The 19,811-nt window shown below is 36.2% G+C and overlaps 4 protein-coding genes and 2 long non-coding RNA genes across 9 annotated transcripts in view; 3 read left to right on the top strand and 3 right to left on the bottom strand.

The window, feature by feature from the left end:
- Positions 1 to 3,811, top strand: part of LOC103513120 — a gene marked incomplete at its 5' end in the record, with an annotated part of 72,440 nt that extends 68,629 nt beyond the window's left edge. The window contains 5 exons of the mRNA XM_017445688.2: positions 300 to 377; positions 993 to 1,652; positions 1,946 to 2,293; positions 2,921 to 2,996; positions 3,351 to 3,811. Of these exons, the coding sequence (XP_017301177.2) occupies positions 300 to 377; positions 993 to 1,652; positions 1,946 to 2,290 (1,083 nt within the window). The remainder of the gene's footprint in view (positions 1 to 299; positions 378 to 992; positions 1,653 to 1,945; positions 2,294 to 2,920; positions 2,997 to 3,350) is intronic.
- The window catches only part of LOC103513117 (DNA-directed RNA polymerase II subunit RPB3), a 24,273-nt gene extending 13,129 nt beyond the window's left edge, over positions 1 to 11,144 (bottom strand). The window contains exons 1-5 of the mRNA XM_026826409.1: positions 11,106 to 11,144; positions 9,577 to 9,748; positions 8,892 to 9,072; positions 8,389 to 8,595; positions 7,727 to 7,965 (exon numbers count right to left, since the gene is read on the bottom strand). Coding sequence (XP_026682210.1) covers positions 7,787 to 7,965; positions 8,389 to 8,595; positions 8,892 to 9,072; positions 9,577 to 9,702 — 693 coding nt within the window. The 5' untranslated portion in view covers positions 9,703 to 9,748; positions 11,106 to 11,144 and the 3' untranslated portion in view covers positions 7,727 to 7,786. The remainder of the gene's footprint in view (positions 1 to 7,726; positions 7,966 to 8,388; positions 8,596 to 8,891; positions 9,073 to 9,576; positions 9,749 to 11,105) is intronic.
- Positions 11,145 to 12,770: 1,626 nt separating this feature from the next.
- LOC103513116 (reticulocalbin-2) lies at positions 12,771 to 16,154 on the top strand. 4 transcript variants are annotated; one of them, XM_026826405.1, is made up of 7 exons: positions 12,777 to 13,042; positions 13,418 to 13,588; positions 13,803 to 13,826; positions 14,041 to 14,238; positions 14,694 to 14,791; positions 15,062 to 15,384; positions 15,744 to 16,154. In XM_026826405.1, exons 2-7 carry the CDS (start codon positions 13,435 to 13,437, stop codon positions 15,913 to 15,915), a joined length of 969 nt encoding a protein of 322 aa, XP_026682206.1. In that variant the 5' UTR covers positions 12,777 to 13,042; positions 13,418 to 13,434; the 3' UTR covers positions 15,916 to 16,154. The 4 variants fall into 4 exon arrangements, with proteins under 4 accessions (XP_026682207.1, XP_026682208.1, XP_026682206.1 ...); XM_026826406.1 differs by lacking the exon at positions 13,803 to 13,826 and having other exon boundaries at positions 12,771 to 13,042; positions 13,418 to 13,612; positions 15,062 to 15,413; positions 15,566 to 15,760; XM_026826407.1 differs by lacking the exon at positions 13,803 to 13,826 and having other exon boundaries at positions 12,771 to 13,042; positions 13,418 to 13,612; positions 15,062 to 15,431; positions 15,583 to 15,760.
- LOC113469014 lies at positions 15,253 to 15,793 on the bottom strand. The gene is made up of 2 exons (XR_003392562.1): positions 15,700 to 15,793; positions 15,253 to 15,543 (listed from the first exon to the last, which is right to left on the bottom strand). It is a non-coding gene; the product is annotated as an uncharacterized LOC113469014 (long non-coding RNA).
- A 565-nt stretch (positions 16,155 to 16,719) lies between the features above and the next one.
- LOC103513114 (charged multivesicular body protein 6) lies at positions 16,720 to 18,088 on the bottom strand. Its single transcript, XM_026826403.1, has 2 exons — positions 17,734 to 18,088; positions 16,720 to 17,305 (listed from the first exon to the last, which is right to left on the bottom strand). Exons 1-2 carry the CDS (start codon positions 18,086 to 18,088, stop codon positions 17,208 to 17,210), a joined length of 453 nt encoding a protein of 150 aa, XP_026682204.1. The 3' UTR covers positions 16,720 to 17,207.
- A 1,148-nt stretch (positions 18,089 to 19,236) lies between these two features.
- Positions 19,237 to 19,659, top strand: LOC113469015. Its single transcript, XR_003392563.1, has 2 exons — positions 19,237 to 19,324; positions 19,505 to 19,659. It is a non-coding gene; the product is annotated as an uncharacterized LOC113469015 (long non-coding RNA).
- Positions 19,660 to 19,811: the final 152 nt, after the last annotated feature.

The following is a 19,811-nucleotide window of genomic DNA, read 5'->3' as shown; positions in this document are numbered from 1 at the left end:
ATTGACAACACTCTCGGTATTTTATTTCCTACATTAGAAAGTCAAATTTGAAGTAGATTTCGATTTAGACAGGAGTTTTTCTTATAATTACTTATCGGAGTAAGGGAGTAAAACTATCTAAACTTATTATGTTGGATTTCAAAATTTAGGACCTATCTGACTAGCAATCTGACCTCAACAGATTGGGTCTTATTTAAAGGTCTTTTATTTTCAACAATGCTTTAGCAAAATCGTAGAAGGTGAGATATCGTATTAAAATAATATATTAAGACGTAACCACTCCTGTTCTTTGTTGACAGCCATTCAAAGCGCAATACTCTGACTTAGACTACGCAGATGTGGACTACAAGTCGTATGGACCTATCAACTACAAGTCGGCCTCAATTCACGCTACGCAACCCAAACTCCCTCCTAACAACGAAGAAGACCTCTTATAGGTGACTACAACGAATATCAGCAATTTGTAGCACAACTTGTATTTTCTGAAGAATTTATGACAACCTCAATATTGTTTTCTCCCATTAGTTATATGGAATCATTAACAAACAAGCTTCCCGAAAATAAGGGCCTGTATCAGATCATCAGTTGGGTGGAAATGCCTACATTATGAAAATCCTGCCATAAAAGTATTGATAAAAGTACACAATACAATAAAAAAGATCAACCAACCTCAGTGGTGTAGAACCAACCTCAGTGGTGTAGTGGTTAGCGCGGTGGACTTCGGATCTGGAGGTTGGTGGTTCGAGTCCAAGTCAAGTCATAAAACTTAGCGTAGTGCATTAAGCAGGGAACGACATTTGTGACAAGCATTTATGCTTAACACAATTAAAATTCCTTGCAACCCAAACTCCCTCCTAACAACGAAGAAGACCTCTTATAGGTGACTACAACGAATATCAGCAATTTGTAGCACAACTTGTATTTTTCTGATGAATTTATGACAACCTTGCAACAAATATTTGAAATTAATTGCCACGCCTCCTAAAAATGAGGAACCAGATACAACTGAAAATTTACAAGAGAAGTCTGAAAGATTGTTGTCGGCTAACGAGAAAGGAAATGGTCAATCTGAAATTCATTCATCTTCACGTAATGAGACTGAATCTACTCAATCACTTCCAACAACAAATATCTTTAAAAGTGCAGCCTTTTCTAGAATTGAAGCCAACAAAAGTGATCCATTAGAACCTAAGAATTTTGTGATTGGTTCATGTAGTGGTGCTTTTAAAAGTCTTTCCACTCTGAGCCTTGAAAGAGAATCAAAACACGAAGATGTTTATTTAAACAGCTGCCATATAAAGCCAATAACACGATTAAAAAGTAGTCAATCTTTTCAACATAGAAATACAACAACTGATGATGTTCAGACGAGAAATGGTCAATCACTGGCAAAGAAACCAAGCAGGCACTCGTCTTTAAACAATTCCTTTAGATCTCTCCGTTCTCTCATTAGAACCAAGTCTTCTAGTTCTGATAAGTGTAAATCCGAGGATACCACAAAACCAACACCAGCTCCAAGAAGACTACGTTCATTCTCCAATTTTAAATCAAGACTGACCGATTCAAAAACCGATTACCAAAATATTCCTATCCCCATTCCCCCTAACAATTCACACAACATTGATGCCAAGGTTCCTGATGATACTGATGAGGTTAGTAATATTATTAATGCATTATAGTCGGAGACACCTCACGAAAAACTCAGTGGAAATTAGGTCATATGAAGTCCCGTGAATTACGACTTTTTTCCACCCCTGTATATTAAATTCCAATCTTAGGTTTAGATTAGTTAATCACGATTAAAGCAAAGCGTGAGATTCATATTCACTACTATTTCCATATCCTGTATTGCTGTAACCCTATTGCTTTTATCTAACACTTGTCTGTTCTTACTAACCAAATACTAACGCATGCGTGTTCTCTCTTCCGTGTATGTGTTTCACAGAATTCCAAATACGCTTCTTCGCGCTCCCTAGACCGCCGATATAACGGTGGCGCTAACCACTACGCAACGGGTGCTAACCACTATGCCCATCACAATGGACGAACCTCGTCGTCTACAATGCATAGGAATTATTCTTCCAGTGCGACCTCTAGGCAGGACGAGTGCATTCTCCAAGCACCCAGTTATCAAATGCCTGCCCCTCCCCCCTATCTGAATCATAATGGATATAGTGATTTGCAAATGACGCATCGACCTTTGCATAGGCCGGTGGTCAATCCGCCCTATTATCAAGACTACGCTGCTGTGATTAAATTCCACGATGTGGGTAAAGAGATTGATGTGTGAGAGGTAGGTACTGTGGATCAAAACTGATCTCGTTTTAAATATCCCTATCACAAAGCATAGATGCTCTTTGGATAGAGATTCAAATGGTACATTGGGAATAAGCTCTTTCTAATCTAGAATCTACTCTATTTTATTTCCCACCTCACCTTGTGAATGCAATGATGCACTTTTAGAAAAGAGCTTCAATGAAAATCCAACAATATGGAAGGGGGGTATCAAAGTTGATGTATTAGCACGAGTTGTATAATTTAAATGTTTTGAAAACCCAATCCAACTCTACTCTATTTTATTTCCCACCTCACCTTGTGAATGCAATGATGCACTTTTAGAAAAGAGCTTCAATGAAAATCCAACAATATGGAAAGGGGGTATCAAAGTTGATGTATTAGCACGAGTTGTATAATTTAAATGTTTTGAAAACCCAATCCAACCAATATGGAAGGGGGGTATCAAAGTTGATGTATTAGCACGAGTTGTATAATTTAAATGTTTTGAAAACCCAATCCAACAAAAAAAAAAACAACAAACCAAATTCGGAATGGCCTGTTCTACTCCAATACTTTCTGTGCATCTTGATCTGTGTTGTACTAACTCACTAATTTCCCTTTCTGTTTCTATGCTTGCTATTAGGAAAGTGTGGGCCCGAGTGTCACTTATATTTATTAGTTGTAAAAACTAATTTGGACCAAAATAATGGCATCATGTGGTACGTACCTAACAAAATCACATTCATTTATTCATTACTAGGAATTTTTTGTTTTATTGACAACACTCTCGGTATTTTATTTCCTACATTAGAAAGTCAAATTTGAAGTAGATTTCGATTTAGACAGGAGTTTTTCTTATAATTACTTATCGGAGTAAGGGAGTAAAACTATCTAAACTTATTATGTTGGATTTCAAAATTTAGGACCTATCTGACTAGCAATCTGACCTCAACAGATTGGGTCTTATTTAAAGGTCTTTTATTTTCAACAATGCTTTAGCAAAATTGTAGAAGGTGAGATATCGTATTAAAATAATATATTAAGACGTAACCACTCCTGTTCTTTGTTGACAGCCATTCAAAGCGCAATACTCTGACTTAGACTACGCAGATGTGGACTACAAGTCGTATGGACCTATCAACTACAAGTCGGCCTCAATTCACGCTACGCAACCCAAACTCCCTCCTAACAACGAAGAAGACCTCTTATAAGTGACTACAACGAATATCAGCAATTTGTAGCACAACTTGTATTTTCTGATGAATTTATGACAACCTTGATACTGTTTTCTCCCATTAGTTATATGGAATCATTAACAAACAAGCTTCCCGAAAATAAGGGCCTGTATCAGATCATCAGTTGGGTGGAAATGCCTATATTATGAAAATCCTGCCATAAAAGTATTGATAAAAGTACACAATACAATAAAAAAGATCTTCTAGACTTGGGTTTCACTTAAAAAGAATGAGGATTTTCTACATCCTCCTATCCACTGACGTTAGTTGATAGGTTCTCTAGTGAACTTGTAAGAGACGAGTGTTCAATTTAGTTGAGTTTTGTTCTGTCTAATTATAAACTCTGTTGGTAACAACAATCCTTTCTGATTTCTACTTGACTTTTGTACATAATATTATATAATACGTTTTAAAATTAAATTAGGGATTAAACGTTAGAATTTTTCTTTAGTGTTTTACGTTTATCATATGAGATTTCCGGGATTTTCTGGAGATTGGTTTGGGCTACAAAAAGTTTTCCGGAAACCGGTTTGGGATAAAGACAAACGGTTTTCACAGGATTGTTATGCTTACTAAGAGCTATCCAAAACCAGTTTGGCCGGTAAAAATTTTTTCACTGTAAGCCCAGGAGGAGTGATTTCCTCAGGTCAGTAAATTAGACAGTCCCAATTAGCAGTTACAATACTGTGAAATACCTACAAAATTACTTTCACAGCCTTGGTATTCAAGTTTTCTCATACCTACCTGTAGATTTAACCCAAATTTCAAAATTTAATCTCTAGCTCTAGAGAGTCTAGACTCTAGAGGAACCTGATCTATGAAAGAGACAAAGACCTGCTAAAGATACACAGAAATGCAAACAAGAAACTTGGCCTGGAGCACAGCTGTGCACTCAAGTCTGTCCATTCCATGTTCTCTTTCCAGTTCCCATTTGTTCTTTTATTGAATGTTTAAATAGAATATCTATATTCTTTAGTGACAATCAAATTATTTTAATTTTAAATCAGTATTTGCAAAGTATGTACTGAGTGAAATATTTTACAAGCTTCACCTTTTGCCATCAATACATGTTCATTTGTTCATTGTGTCTACCCTGAGAAGAGGAAAACCATTGAAAAAAAAATGTCTAATGCCAACAGAGAGTGAAATATTTTACAAGCTTCACCTTTTACCATCAATACATGTTCATTTGTTCATTGTGTCTACCCTGAGAAGAGGAAAACCATTGAAAAAAAAAATGTCTAATGCCAACAGGTCTGTAACAACTGTTCTTGTTTGACCCCGTGGTAAGTTTGATCCAATGTAGTTATATCTACATTACATGGTGCTAGCTGTAAAATAGAACATGTACCTATTCCTACAATTATTAGATTTAGAAGGCATATGTACGTATGATAAGTTAGTTGAGTTAGTTTTATGTGGACAACAGAGGAACAGAATTAATAACAGCCCACGTCAGCTGCGTCCTAATATGATTTGTATAAAAACTAGTACATTAATCAACAATGTGTTATAAGTTTCATAGACTGATCATTATTTATGTTTCTTGTACATTTTATTTTTTGTTTCTATTCATTTTTCCTATCCATAGAGGAAAATTGTTTTATATTGTTTTACTTCTTTCAAATATCGAATCGACATTGTTATACATAAATTAATAGGTAGGTGTATTAGATACCATACCCACCTTGAAATTAATAACATACCTATTAATGGTATCCCACAGTCGAACAAAGTACCTACTCAAACACGAAGATGTTTATTTAAACAGCTGCCATATAAAGCCAATAACACGATTAAAAAGTAGTCAATCTTTTCAACATAGAAATACATTTCAAATATCGAATCGACATTGTTATACATAAATTAATAGGTAGGTGTATTAGATACCATACCCACCTTGAAATTAATAACATACCTGTTAATGGTATCCCACAGTGGAACAAAGTACCTACTCATTTTTTTCTTCCTAGAGAAGTTCGATTATTTTGTACATATTATGCGTTCAGTATGTTCTAGAAACATTTTAATTTTAACTAACATAATAACCTTAGCGGTTTATTTCACGGTGGATGATTCAGTTCTCAACAGAATACTTAAGTACTGTGGAGCCTGCTATTTAGCTGTATGAGTAAGAATAATTTGACGAACTAGTTGAAATACCCGTGAAAAGTTGGCAAAGAGAGTTCGATATTAATAATATTCTATTCTATCTATTAATTATATCAATAAGTAATATATCGATTATTTTGTACATATTATGCGTTCAGTATGTTCTAGAAACATTTTAATTTTAACTAACATAATAACCTTAGCGGTTTATTTCACGATGGATGATTCAGTTCTCAACAAAATACTTAAGTACTGTGGAGCCTGCTATTTAGCAGTATGAGTAAGAATAATTTGACGAACTCGTTGAAATACCCGTGAAAAGTTGGCAAAGAGAGTTCGATATTGATAATATTCTATTCTATCTATTAATTATATCAATAAGTAATATAATATAAGGGTAATGTTACACCAAGCGCGCATCGTTTGCAAACACTGTTGCAATCATTTTTCCACAAACATTGGCTTGCAAACAGCGTTCGTGTGTGCGCGGAGTTGATCCGGCTGCTGTCGGTTTAAAGGTAATGTTACACCAAGCGCGCATTGTTTGCAAACGTAACATTACCCTAATGAAACTAAAGCCATGTCTGAGTTCATCATTCTTCCTACTCTCCTTTCTTTCTTGTGTGCGTGTGAATTTTACTAACGACTGAGTGACAATCTAACACATTAATTTAGTGTATAAGCTGATAAGACTCTCCTTTCTTTCTTGTGTGCGTGTGAATTTTACTAACGACTGAGTGACAATCTAACACATTAATTTAGTGTATAAGCTGATAAGATAAGCAAAACGAATTTCATTATTAAAAAATATGTACAAGTGTGTGTGTTTTGGGTTTTCAAAAAGCAAGGCTGCCACTTATTTTCGTTTTAGGGGAGCTCATTTGCTCTCGCCCTACGACAAGTGTGTGTGTTTTGGGTTTTCAAAAAGCAAGGCTGCCACTTATTTTCGTTTTAGGGGAGCTCATTTGCTCTCGCCCTACGTATACAAAATATACTTACTTATCACGTAGAATACTCGACTTTTTCGAAATACAAATATTTAGTGCAATTGGAGTTTACTAATTTCGTGAACGAGAAATTAGTGAAGTTTTGTGTAAAAAATAAAAAAAACATATAAATTAATGTACATTTATATTATATGAAGTTTATAGTTATTTAATATTTATTAATTTCATTATTATTGTTGTAATAAAAAGAAGCCCGTTTTTAATTAAAAGATGCAATCTTGTTTCATTCATTTGTTTAACTGGAGTGGAGAGTCGAAATTCCAAGGCCTGACTTCACAGTATGTTAAATATAACCTTTTCAAAAAGTAAAGAACCTTTTTGAAATGTATACACAAAAGTAGAAAAAAAAGAACATTTTTTTTTTCATGAAGAAATCCATAGGTAGGTACTTACAGAGCAAAGCCATGACATGACAGGGTCCAATCTCAAGCAGTCACATGGATTTTGGATTATCTAACAAGCCAAGGCATCATGACTCAACTCATGAGCAAGCTGTGTCTGAAGGTTAGATAGCTTCTGCTTCAATACAGTCACACCCATGATGACAATGTTTTCCGGTTTCAAAGCCCCAGCACTTTCCACATTGAAGAAATACTTGTTGGGTTTGGCTTCCCAGTTGTATGGAGCTTCATCTGAATGAGAAAAAGACAAATGATTAAAGTATACTCGCCCTACGTATACAAAATATACTTACTTATCACGTAGAATACTCGACTTTTTCGAAATACAAATATTTAGTGCAATTGGAGTTTACTAATTTCGTGAACGAGAAATTAGTGAAGTTTTGTGTAAAAAATAAAAAAAACATATAAATTAATGTACATTTATATTATATGAAGTTTATAGTTATTTAATATTTATTAATTTCATTATTATTGTTGTAATAAAAAGAAGCCCGTTTTTAATTAAAAGATGCAATCTTGTTTCATTCATTTGTTTAACTGGAGTGGAGAGTCGAAATTCCAAGGCCTGACTTCACAGTATGTTAAATATAACCTTTTCAAAAAGTAAAGAACCTTTTTGAAATGTATACACAAAAGTAGAAAAAAAAGAACATTTTTTTTTTCATGAAGAAATCCATAGGTAGGTACTTACAGAGCAAAGCCATGACATGACAGGGTCCAATCTCAAGCAGTCACATGGATTTTGGATTATCTAACAAGCCAAGGCATCATGACTCAACTCATGAGCAAGCTGTGTCTGAAGGTTAGATAGCTTCTGCTTCAATACAGTCACACCCATGATGACAATGTTCTCCGGTTTCAAAGCCCCAGCACTTTCCACATTGAAGAAATACTTGTTGGGTTTGGCTTCCCAGTTGTATGGAGCTTCATCTGAATGAGAAAAAGATAAATGATTAAAGTATACAACCTTCATATGGTTGAGTGGGTATCACACTAACACACTATTTGAAATTTCTGGGTTCAATTCCTGGCAAAAATGTCACTTCTGCTAGTAATTAGTAAAAATAATAGAGTTCAAATTGGTTCAAATGAAATTACTAGCTTTTAATAAGCTATATCAGTTAGAAGTTGGTAAGATAAAAAAGGAGGCCTTGGCATTCCCAGGGATGTGTTATGGTTAGTCTACTCTGCTTCAGGGCCATATTTATGAGCAAAATACTGACTCTCAAGCTGCACTGAAGCATCAGTTCCTGATATCTGATTGGCAAACATTTACTTCAGTGTGACTTAAGATCAATTAAGTTATTAAGTCACACTGAAGTGACATTCAAAGGGAAAAAAGTCATAGCTTACGTTGTGTTTCATCCAACTCGGAGTATTCACTTTTGGGCCACTCATCTGGTTTAGGGAACAAGGTATGTCTCATGGAGTTGTCAGGATCATATTCAAAACAAACCCCGGCTGTGGGGTTCCACTTGGCATGCTCTTTACCAAAACCTTTCTTGGCGTAGGCTCTTAGTCTCAGCTCTTGACCTTTTCGCAATTTGACAATCAGGATATCTGTTGGAAAATAGGATGAGAAGGTTAGTTGATAACATTTAGCAACAAATTTTGGAATATTTAAAATTTAGCATTTAAGTAACAAACATAATTTTGGTTGCTAGAGATAATTTGTTATGCTAGTCCCTTTTGCAAGTAGAAAACAAACAACTCTGCTCTTTACACTTGGTTGGGAGTTAGTGGATAAGGTCATGACATGATACATATATCTGACATGATACATAATTATCTGTTACAATTGAGTAACACTGATGCTCAGAAAATGAAGGGGGGGGGGGGACCTTGTCTTAGCTTACCATCAGTTTCTCCATACTCATTCATGTCAGCATCTCTATTCCTGGAGGTAACCGGCACAACTCGGGCATCAGTAGATTTCAAGTCAGCAGTAGTAACATGGCGGGTTTGATCATCAACACATTTCACATCAAGAGTAAACTCAACACTACACTCGGAACAGAAGTCAACACATGTGCAGTCCTGAAATACATACATTTAAATTAAATGTTAGCCAATGGTTTTGAACATTGTGGGTGTAGTTATTGTATGTAACATGGGTCACAAAAATTAGAAATAGTAGATACATTTAAATTAAATGTTAGCCAATGGTTTTGAACATTGTGTGTGTAGTTATTGTATGTAACATGGGTCACAAAAATTAGAAATAGATACATTTAAATTAAATGTTAGCCAATGGTTTTGAACATTGTGTGTGTAGTTATTGTATGTAACATGGGTCACAAAAATTAGAAATAGTAAGTAAGTAATATAATTATTCAGGATTAGGTGGCAAAGAATACTTCAGGCATGAACTTAACTCAAGTTTAAATTCCTTGGTACCATGAGTGGATTCCATGATATAGTTTCTTGTTAGATTAGATGGTTCAGATTGAATTAGACAATAGGTAATCCTGCATTTAGACTGTAACATTACTGTGATATTTAAATTAAATAAATTGTATCAATAAAGACATAAATAAGTACCCTTGAGTAAAGAATACGATCCACAACTTCATCAGATGTTAGAGGTATGAGTCCAATACGGGATGCTATAAATTCATCACTGAGAACGGTAGAGTTGGCTTCAAGTTGAACCCAATCTATAGCCATGGTTGGGGTCTCAGCTATGAATACTCTTCTGAGGCTATTAGCAACACTAGAAAGAGAAGAAAAATATCAATTAGTAGGGGACTGTCTAATTTACCGACCTGAGGAAATCACTCCTCCTGGGCTTCCGGTGAAGAAATTTTTACCAGCCAAACCGGTTTTGGATAGCTCTTGGTAAGCATAACAATCCTGTGAAAACCGTTTCTCTTTATCCCAAACCGTTTTCAAGAAAACTCGCCAAACCGGTTTTGGATAGCTCTTGGTAAGCATAACAATCCTGTGAAAACCGTTTGTCTTTATCCCAAACCGTTTTCCAGAAAACTCTGGAAAACCCTTTTGAAAAATGGAAAATCTCAATTTCCAGACAAACCGTTGCAAAATTTTTACCGGCCAGCCCGGTTTTAGATAGCTCTTCACAAGAAGAACAATCCTGTGAAAACCGTTTGTCTTTATCCCATACCATTTTCTGGAAAACCCTTTTGAAAAATGGAAAGTATCAATTTCCGGACAAACCGTTGAAATTTTTTTACCTACCTGAGGAAATCACTCCTCCTGGGCTTACAGTGAAGAATTTTTTACTGGCCCAACCGGTTTTGGATAGCTCTTGGTTAGGTTAGGTTAGGTTAGGTTAGGTTAGGTTAGGTTAGGTTACTCTTCTGAAAAATGAAAAATCTCAATTTCCGCCTTCATATGGTTGAGTGGGTATCACACTAACACACTATTTGAAATTTCTGGGTTCAATTCCTGGCAAAAATGTCACTTCTGCTAGTTCTTTAGTGACAATCAAATTATTTTAATTTTAAATCAGTATTTGCAAAGTATGTACTGAGTGAAATATTTTACAAGCTTCACCTTTTACCATCAATACATGTTCATTTGTTCATTGTGTCTACCCTGAGAAGAGGAAAACCATTGGAAAAAAAATGTCTAATGCCAAGCAAGTTGAACCCAATCTATAGCCATGGTTGGGGTCTCAGCTATGAATACTCTTCTGAGGCTATTAGCAACACTAGAAAGAGAAGAAAAGTATCAATTAGTAGAGGACTGTCTAATTTACCGACCTGAGGAAATCACTCCTCCTGGGCTTCCAGTGAAGAAATTTTTACCGGCCAAACCGGTTTTGGATAGCTCTTGGTAAGCATAACAATCCTGTGAAAACCGTTTGTCTTTATCCCAAACCGTTTTCCGGAGAACTCCGGAAAACCCTTTTGAAAAATAGAAAATCTCAATTTCCAGACAAACCGTTGCAAAATTTTTACCAGCCAGCCCGGTTTTAGATAGCTCTTCACAAGAAGAACAATCCTGTGAAAACCATTTGTCTTTATCCCATACCATTTTCTGGAAAACCCTTTTGAAAAATGGAAAGTATCAATTTCCGGACAAACCGTTGAAAATTTTTTACCTACCTGAGGAAATCACTCCTCCTGGGCTTACGGTGAAGAAATTTTTACTGGCCCAACCGGTTTTGGATAGCTCTTGGTTAGGTTAGGTTAGGTTACTCTTCTGAAAAATGAAAAATCTCAATTTCCAGACAAACCTTTGAAAAATTTTTACCAGCCAGCCCGATTTTAAATAGCTCTTAATGAGCAGAACAAAACTGTGAAAACCGTTTGTCTTTATCCCATACCATTTTCCGGAAAACCCTTTTGAAAATCATTTCAATGGTTTGTCCGGAAATTGAGATTTTCCATATTTCAAAAGAGTTTTTTCCGGAAAACAGTGTGGGATGGAGACAAACAGTTTCACAGGTTTGTTCTGCTCATGAAGGGCTATTTAAAACCGGGCTGTCCAGTAAAAAATTTTCAACCCTAAGTGCGCTAATGGATGTTTTACGTTTATCATATGAGATTTCCGGGATTTTCTGGAGATTGGTTTGGGCTACAAAAAGTTTTCCGGAAACCGGTTTGGGATAAAGACAAACGGTTTTCACAGGATTGTTATGCTTACTAAGAGCTATCCAAAACCAGTTTGGCCGGTAAAAATTTTTTCACTGTAAGCCCAGGAGGAGTGATTTCCTCAGGTCAGTAAATTAGACAGTCCCAATTAGCAGTTACAATACTGTGAAATACCTACAAAATTACTTTCACAGCCTTGGTATTCAAGTTTTCTCATACCTACCTGTAGATTTAACCCAAATTTCAAAATTTAATCTCTAGCTCTAGAGAGTCTAGACTCTAGAGGAACCTGATCTATGAAAGAGACAAAGACCTGCTAAAGATACACAGAAATGCAAACAAGAAACTTGGCCTGGAGCACAGCTGTGCACTCAAGTCTGTCCATTCCATGTTCTCTTTCCAGTTCCCATTTGTTCTTTTACTGAATGTTTAAATAGGATATCTATAACTGCCAGTCGCTGGATCTCCCTCAACATCTGACTAGGTGGTCGATCACCCATCTCTAGGGTACCCAGGAGTTTGTTGAGTCTTTCTTCCTCCGATTGACCAAAACGCTTAAGGATTGCGTTTTTCAGGTGGGTGTATGTCCTAGTACCTGGGTCTCTGACAACCTCGGACACCTCGGCTAGGACCTCTGGTTCTAGCCTAGCAGTGAGTTGTATGTATTTCTCCTCTTCTGACAATACACCAGCGAGAGTAAATTGCGACTCAACATTCACGAAATACATGTGAGGATCTGGCTTGTAAAATTTTGGGATAGTCATGGAGACAAATGTGGTGTGTTGTTGATTTGGCTCAACCTTACCGTCCTTACCACTAGTATCCATAATAGCTGGGCAGCGTCAGGATAGGAGCGTCACGGGTCACCAAGCCACCTTTAGCATTTCTCTCATAAAAATCCCGAACCCTCTTGAACACCCTGTAAACTTCACGTTTTTTTACTCAACTTCTCAACTATATTCACTGGACGGATATAACCGATTCAACCGGTTGCTCACGGTAGCTATGTAGCTAAATCTGTTAATCTGTAGATCCTCATGGTAGAAAGAAAGCAGGAAAAGTAAAATCCCATCCCCCTACTGTTGTCATGGGATTTTTCTCGAAAAATCTCGTCCTCAACACGCTCCCCTGTGCTAGATCCATGTAGTATGTAGCTAATCTGTAGATCCTAGAATTCCTAGATCCTCATGGTACTTATACTTAGAAAGAAGGCAGATCCAAATCCTGCTCTGTTTTTTTTTTTTTCCTAGTTCTAGCTGTTTGGTGCTTGCTTTTCTAGTTTTTCTGCCAGTTTTTCCAGACTTCCCAGCTCAATTTCCTACCTTCTTTTCGGAATCTAGATCCAAGACTGTTTCCTGTCAGCCCTAATTTTGCCATGGCTGGTGAACACCAAGAATTCTAATTTAAAACTCATACCTAGCTACTACCTCTACTACTTTTCACTCAAGGTACTCGCGATTTTGATGTGGAACTTGGGGATTACGAGTCGCGAAGAAATTCTGCCTTCACCTGCTATCCTACGAAGTGAGAACTTTTTCGTGGAATGTATTCCACGGTACCTACCCCATGAGACCCATTTCGTAGAATGGTTCGAATCGCTGAAAGCAGGACCGGTAACCGCCTAAGAAACATTGCTGCTGGCTAGTTCGAGGGTGTCTCAGGCTCGTGACGGTAACTGGTTCCTAGTTCTTCAACGGTTGAACATAGTTCCTGCATTTGAAATGGTTACCTCTCACATGCCAAATGGCATCTCGCCATTTTTCCATGACTCACCAGTCCCATTCTTTGTAGCTACGATATTCCTATATTTAACTAGGCTCAAGGTATCATTACCTTCAGAATGTTCAACAAATGTTTACTACTACTGAGTTTGTTCAGTACTTGTATTAACTCGGCACATATTGGATCACATCTCAACAAGGAGAGAGAAGAGGATGGATCTTTTGTAAGTCGTGATCACAACCATTACGGCCAAGGTGGAGAACACAATACAGATTTTGACCATGAAGCAATATTAGGTGAGTTGATTCCTGCCACTTCTAAAAATCAGAGGCCCTCTCCTGAAAGGATTGGTAAATTTTAAAAATTTTACATATACTTACCTACTTGCATGGTAAGTAGATAGGTACAACAACATTCCTCAAGAGGATGGATCTTTTGTAAGTCGTGATCACAACCATTACGGCCAAGGTGGAGAACACAATACAGATTTTGACCATGAAGCAATATTGGGTGAGTTGATTCCTGCCACTTCTAAAAATCAGAGGCCCTCTCCTGAAAGGATTGGTAAATTTTAAAAAAAATACATATACTTACCTACTTGCATGGTAAGTAGATAGGTACAACAACATTCCTTTTAGGAATAATCCTCAGTGAAATCCCAATGTTTTGAATGTTAGTTTTAGGCACCATAAGAATCTTTACCTTATTTTACATCTTTTTGCAGGTAGTGTAAAGGAAGCAGAAGAGTTTGAGCACTTGTCTCCTGAAGAATCAAAGAAACGGCTCAGACTGTTGCTTAAAAACATGGACTTAAATAAGGACAACAACATTGACCGGAAAGAGCTTCAAGCATGGATCCTACGCTCTTTTCGAATGTTATCCGTGGAGGAATCCAATAGCCGGTTTGAAGATGCAGATGAAAATACTGACAAAGAAACGGCTCAGACTGTTGCTTAAAAACATGGACTTAAATAAGGACAACAACATTGACCGGAAAGAGCTTCAAGCATGGATCCTGCGCTCTTTTCGAATGTTATCCGTGGAGGAATCCAATAGCCGGTTTGAAGATGCAGATGAAAATACTGATGGTGTGGTTGATTGGGATGAGCATCTCAAAGAAACCTATGGCACCGAGGATGCAGATGACATTGATGTGACTAACTTGGGAGATGACATGGTCTGGTTGATTGGGATGAGCATCTCAAAGAAACCTATGGCACCGAGGATGCAGATGACATTGATGTGACTAACTTGGGAGATGATGAGGTAAGAGATAGAGAGTGCTAAATGTCAATGACAAAAATACAAAAAGTAGGTATTTAAATTTATCACCTATGACCTATGATAACATAATATCATCTAGGTATTCTAGGTAAAATACTGATGGTCTGGTTGATTGGGATGAGCATCTCAAAGAAACCTATGGCACCGAGGATGCAGATGACATTGATGTGACTAACTTAGGAGATGACGAGGTAAGAGATAGAGAGTGCTAAATGTCTATGACAAAAATACTAAAAGTAGGTATTTAAATTTATCACCTATGACCTATGATAACATAATATCATCTAGGTATTCTAGGTACTCTGCCAGGACATTCATTGACAAGTAATTTGGAAAACACAACATTCCATTTTTGTCTGATTGTTTTGAAAAATTATATGGTTAAACAACTGTCTATATTTTGTGGTCTCTTTGGTGTTATATTTGTTAGTAATTAGAACCTATTACTTTTGTTTACACAGATGGTCAAACAGGATAAGATGATCTTTAATGCTGCTGATGGGGACAAGAATGGTGTTCTTGACAAAACAGAGTATCAAAGTTTTAGTGCTCCAGAGGAACATCCACATATGTTTCCAATCCTGATCAAACAAGTGCTGGAAGAAAAAGACACCGATAAAGATGGGTTCCTAAGCTTTCAAGAATTCATGGGTGACCGTGGACAAAAACACAACCGACAATATATTGTGGAAGAGAAGGACAAATTTGACAATGAATATGATACAAACAAAGATGGACTTCTCAATGAAAATGAAATACTATCCTGGATTGTGCCTAGCAATGAGTAAGTTAGCTGAGAATAAGAAAATATACATATCTTGACTAAAAAAAATCCCAGTTTAATCAGTGGCTACATGGTTGATTTAAAAGTATGAGTACCTATGTGTACACTGTACATAATATGAAAACCTTGCTAATAAAAGGTTAAAATATATTTACGTACCTAGATAGTTTAAGTTATATACATATCTTGACTAAAAAAAATCCCAGTTTAATCAGTGGCTACATGGTTGATTTAAAAGTATGAGTACCTATGTGTACACTGTACCTACATAATATGAAAACCTTGCTGATAAAAGGTTAAAATATATTTACGTACCTAGATAGTTTAAGTTTATCATTCTTTTTTCCTTTTGTTTTCAGAGATATTGCTGAAGAAGAGGTGAATCACTTGTTTGCAGCCTCTGATGATGATCATGATGATCTTCTCTCATTTGATGAGATTGTAGAACACCATGATGTATTTGTTGGAAGTGAGGCCACTGATTTTGGAGATCACTTAACCAACCCTCACCTGATCAAAGAAGAGCTATAGTGATGTATGTATGTGTTACTTATAGGAGTGTCTTATCTTCCTTTATCTTAGAATATTTTCCTTCAAGTGCCATTTTCTTCTGAAAGAAAATAAAACCTATGGGTATAACACACCTGTACATAGGGAAACTCCTTTGTGTAATCAGAATGACTGTGACCATAGTGTTTGACATGGGGGTGAAAAAATTATGTATCTTTTGTGTTGCAGGTCCTATATTACTCTTTAAAAAAATATTTATGAAAGTTGCAATATTAACTAAGATTTTCCCCCAGACAAGGTAATTTCTGTTCTATTTCATGAGTTACCTATTTTGAATAAAACCTTTACCTGTTTCTATCCCCCATCTACAAAATGAAAAAGTACCATTCCCCCAGACTCAAGGTAATTTCTGTTCTATTTCATGAGTCCTATTTTGAATAAAACCTTTACCTGTTTCTATCCCCCATCTACAAACTGAAAAAGTACCCACAAAACAGTAAGTAAGCTTGTCAGTAAATGTAATGAACAATTTTTTTTAGATATACATTGTACCTACCAAGTATTATTTTGCATTGTGCTTCAATGTAGTAGACATTTTCCTTTGTATCAAAACTTTTTTTTTCTTGTCATATTTGTAGTGTTATTTGACTTCTCTTTTTTTTTTTTTTAGATATACATTGTACCTACCAAGTATTATTTTGCATTGTGCTTCAATGTAGTAGACATTTTCCTTTGTATCAAAACTTTTTTTTTTTTCTTGTCATATTTGTAGTGTTATTTGACTTCTCTTTTTTTTTAAAGTACATACCTACAAATAATTTATTCTAGTCCCATGATTTTGTTCTCATTTTAGTATACTCGGAATTTTTTGTCATATTTATAATCAGTAAACAAAATATTGTACTGTGTTCGTATATGATATATACTAAATTATACATAGAAATTAACTTTTGTATACAAAAATAACCATGTTGATTTTCTTATTTTTTTATTAACTACACACACCATTTCAGAACTCCAGTAAATCTGTCAGGAACTGGTGCATTCAACTTGTAAAAACCTTGAGCTCACTCCAGGTTGTAGAAATGGGTTTGTTGGGGAATGGGGGAAATGGCACACTGCCCTAACACTAATATGATCATTTATCAGGGGTTTAAGCTTCCAAATAACAAATAGAACCTTTATTCTACCTGTCTCCTGATCCCCTGAATGAATACTATTGAATAGACTTCAAGATCACAGATTTAAGAATTACAAAATAAAATTGAACAAAAAATGTTGATTGGGATTTTTGTGATGTACCTCTGTCAAGTTCAGTCAGCTAGAACAGGCACCTTTTCTTTAGTTTTGATTTTCTCTTTCTCTGCTGCCTTTGTTTCAGCAGGTGTAACATCCTCTTCAGGAGAAGGTTCTGAAAAAGAAAATCAAAAATATTAACTCCTTTTGATTAAGCCCAGGTCTACTGTCTAATTTTTAAAAACAATTTGAACTCCTCCAAAAGTGCAGATGTATGCTCTGTCAAGTTCAGTCAGCTAGAACAGGCACCTTTTCTTTAGTTTTGATTTTCTCTTTCTCTGCTGCCTTTGTTTCAGCAGGTGTAATATCCTCTTCAGGAGAAGGTTCTGAAAAAGAAAATCAAAAATATTAACTCCTTTTGATTAAGCCCAGGTCTAAGTACTGTCTAATTTTTAAAAAACAATTTGAACTCCTCCACAAGTGCAGATGTAGGTATGAAAAAAAAAATCCAAAAATGGACAAACATTTAACATTATAATGAGTTATTCCAGTGAAATTTTGGAGGAAAAGAACACTCAGTTTTTATAGCAATAATGTGATTACCTTCAGAGGGCACCTCCGGTAAGCTGGCAAATTCCTCAGGTTCAGCAATGGGAACTTTGGGTTCAGGTGTTGGTATAAGAGACTCTGCCATCATCTTCTCATATTCCTTCTCTACATCCTCTTCGTCTTCATTGGTCAGGACACCTTGGAGCATTTCATCTATTTCCCGTTGCTTCTCAATACTCTCTCTAGTCTCATCTAGAATCTTTTCAACATCTTCTATGCTAATGAGTTCATTGACCTTCTTTAGAGCCTCATTTCCCACTTGGAGTCCTTTGATTACCTGCAAAATGATGATGAAGTTTTTATAATACAAACCTAGAAGATCCCATAATTTACTTATGTGTCTGAACATTATGCTTATCATTATGTGAATACAAAGCCTGTCTAGCTAGGTTTAGCATATTTCAAAAGAGTTTTTTCCGGAAAACAGTGTGGGATGGAGACAAACAGTTTTCACAGGTTTGTTCTGCTCATGAAGGGCTATTTTAAACCGGGCTGTCCAGTAAAAAATTTTCAACCCTAAGTGCGCTAATGGATGTTTTACGTTTATCATATGAGATTTCCGGGATTTTCTGGAGATTGGTTTGGGCTACAAAAAGTTTTCCGGAAACCGGTTTGGGATAAAGCCAAACGGTTTTCATATATACACAGAAATGCAAACAAGAAACTTGGCCTGGAGCACAGCAACAGCTGTGCACTCAAGCCTTTCCATTCCATGTTCTCTTTCCAGTTCCCATTTGTTCTTTTACTGAATGTTTAAATAGGATATCCATGCTGAAGACAAAATGAATAATAACGGAATACAAACAAGTGTGGACTATGCAGTCAAATACGGTGAACCGATTTGTACAATGAATAAAACGTTTTTGGTGGATATCCGCAGTAATCAAAAGTACCTCTCTTACTCAAATGGTTCGATAAGAGCTGATGGTATGTACAGAGACATAGACCACTACTGCATAGATCTTTACTATTTCTACCTCTCTTACTCAAATGGTTCGATAAGAGGTGATGGTATGTACAGAGACATAGACCACTACTGCATAGATCTTTACTATTTTTACCTCTCTTACTCAAATGGTTCGATAAGAGGTGATGGTATGTACAGAGACATAGACCACTACTGCATAGATCTTTACTATTTTCCTGAAAAGGATATCCATCACTATGCTCCTCTAATGTGCAGTCCTGATGCCACAGGATTGCCGTCTAATGACAGTCCGAGCAAATACAAATTCATCACCTTTCTTCTCATCTTTTCCAACGTGTTTGCATTCACCACTCTCATAGTCTACGCCATATTGCCGGACTTGCACAAGAAGATCAATGGAAAATGTCTCATGTGCTATTTTACCTGTGTGTGTCTTTTCATCACCTTTCTTCTCATCTTTTCCAACGTGTTTGCATTCACCACTCTCATAGTCTACGCCATATTGCCGGACTTGCACAAGAAGATTAATGGAAAATGTCTCATGTGCTATTTTACCTGTGTGTGTCTCCGCTTTGTCATGTTCAGAAACTCTGGACTTCTTGGCTTTTGAAAAGAGTCCTCCCATTTTTGGAAAGTGTAGGTTGTATACAGTTTACAGTAACTTGAAAGTTTTATGATGAGGTAGGTAAATTATCTCTACATTATTTTGGTGCAAAATCAGAGGTGCTTGTGCTACGGAATAACTCACCAGTACAGCTTTGTCATGTTCAGAAACTCTGGACTTCTTGGCTTTTGAAAAGAGTCCTCCCATTTTTGGAAAGTGTAGGTTGTATACAGTTTACACCCGACCACAAAACAGGGGTTTTCATTCATCAAGTTTTTGCTAACTAAGGATGTAGGTGCAGGATCAAGATGGCACAGACTGCATTCATAAATTTTTAGGAGTTTGGTAGCACATAGCACCAAAGTTGGAAAACGAGTTCCTATTGTAGCTTAGGGCATTAGCAATGTAAAAGTTGGTTCGTTGATTATCTTACAAATAGCAGATTAGGTATCAGAAATCAGAAATGCTATTAGATCTAGGTAAACACTTAATTAAAATAAATTAATGATAAAGGATAACGATAAATTTGATTTTGATAAC

Source organism: Diaphorina citri, unplaced genomic scaffold, assembly GCF_000475195.1.
Source record: "Diaphorina citri unplaced genomic scaffold, Diaci psyllid genome assembly version 1.1 scaffold927, whole genome shotgun sequence".
Taxonomy (NCBI): Eukaryota; Metazoa; Arthropoda; class Insecta; order Hemiptera; family Psyllidae; genus Diaphorina; species Diaphorina citri.
Note: the sequence above shows the minus strand (reverse complement) of the source record. Positions and strands in the feature narration are given on the sequence as shown.

Coding starts and splice junctions, on each gene's coding strand:
- LOC103513116 (XM_026826405.1), top strand. CDS start 13,435: ATGTTCAACAAATGTTTACTACTACTGAGTTTGTTCAGTACTTGTATT. Junction 14,239..14,693: donor GTTTGAAGATGCAGATGAAA/ATACTGACAAAG, acceptor ATTCTAGGTAAA/ATACTGATGGTCTGGTTGAT. Junction 14,792..15,061: donor CTAACTTAGGAGATGACGAG/GTAAGAGATAGA, acceptor TTGTTTACACAG/ATGGTCAAACAGGATAAGAT.
- LOC103513114 (XM_026826403.1), bottom strand. CDS start 18,088: ATGTTCAGACACATAAGTAAATTATGGGATCTTCTAGGTTTGTATTAT. Junction 17,306..17,733: donor ACCGGAGGTGCCCTCTGAAG/GTAATCACATTA, acceptor TTTCTTTTTCAG/AACCTTCTCCTGAAGAGGAT.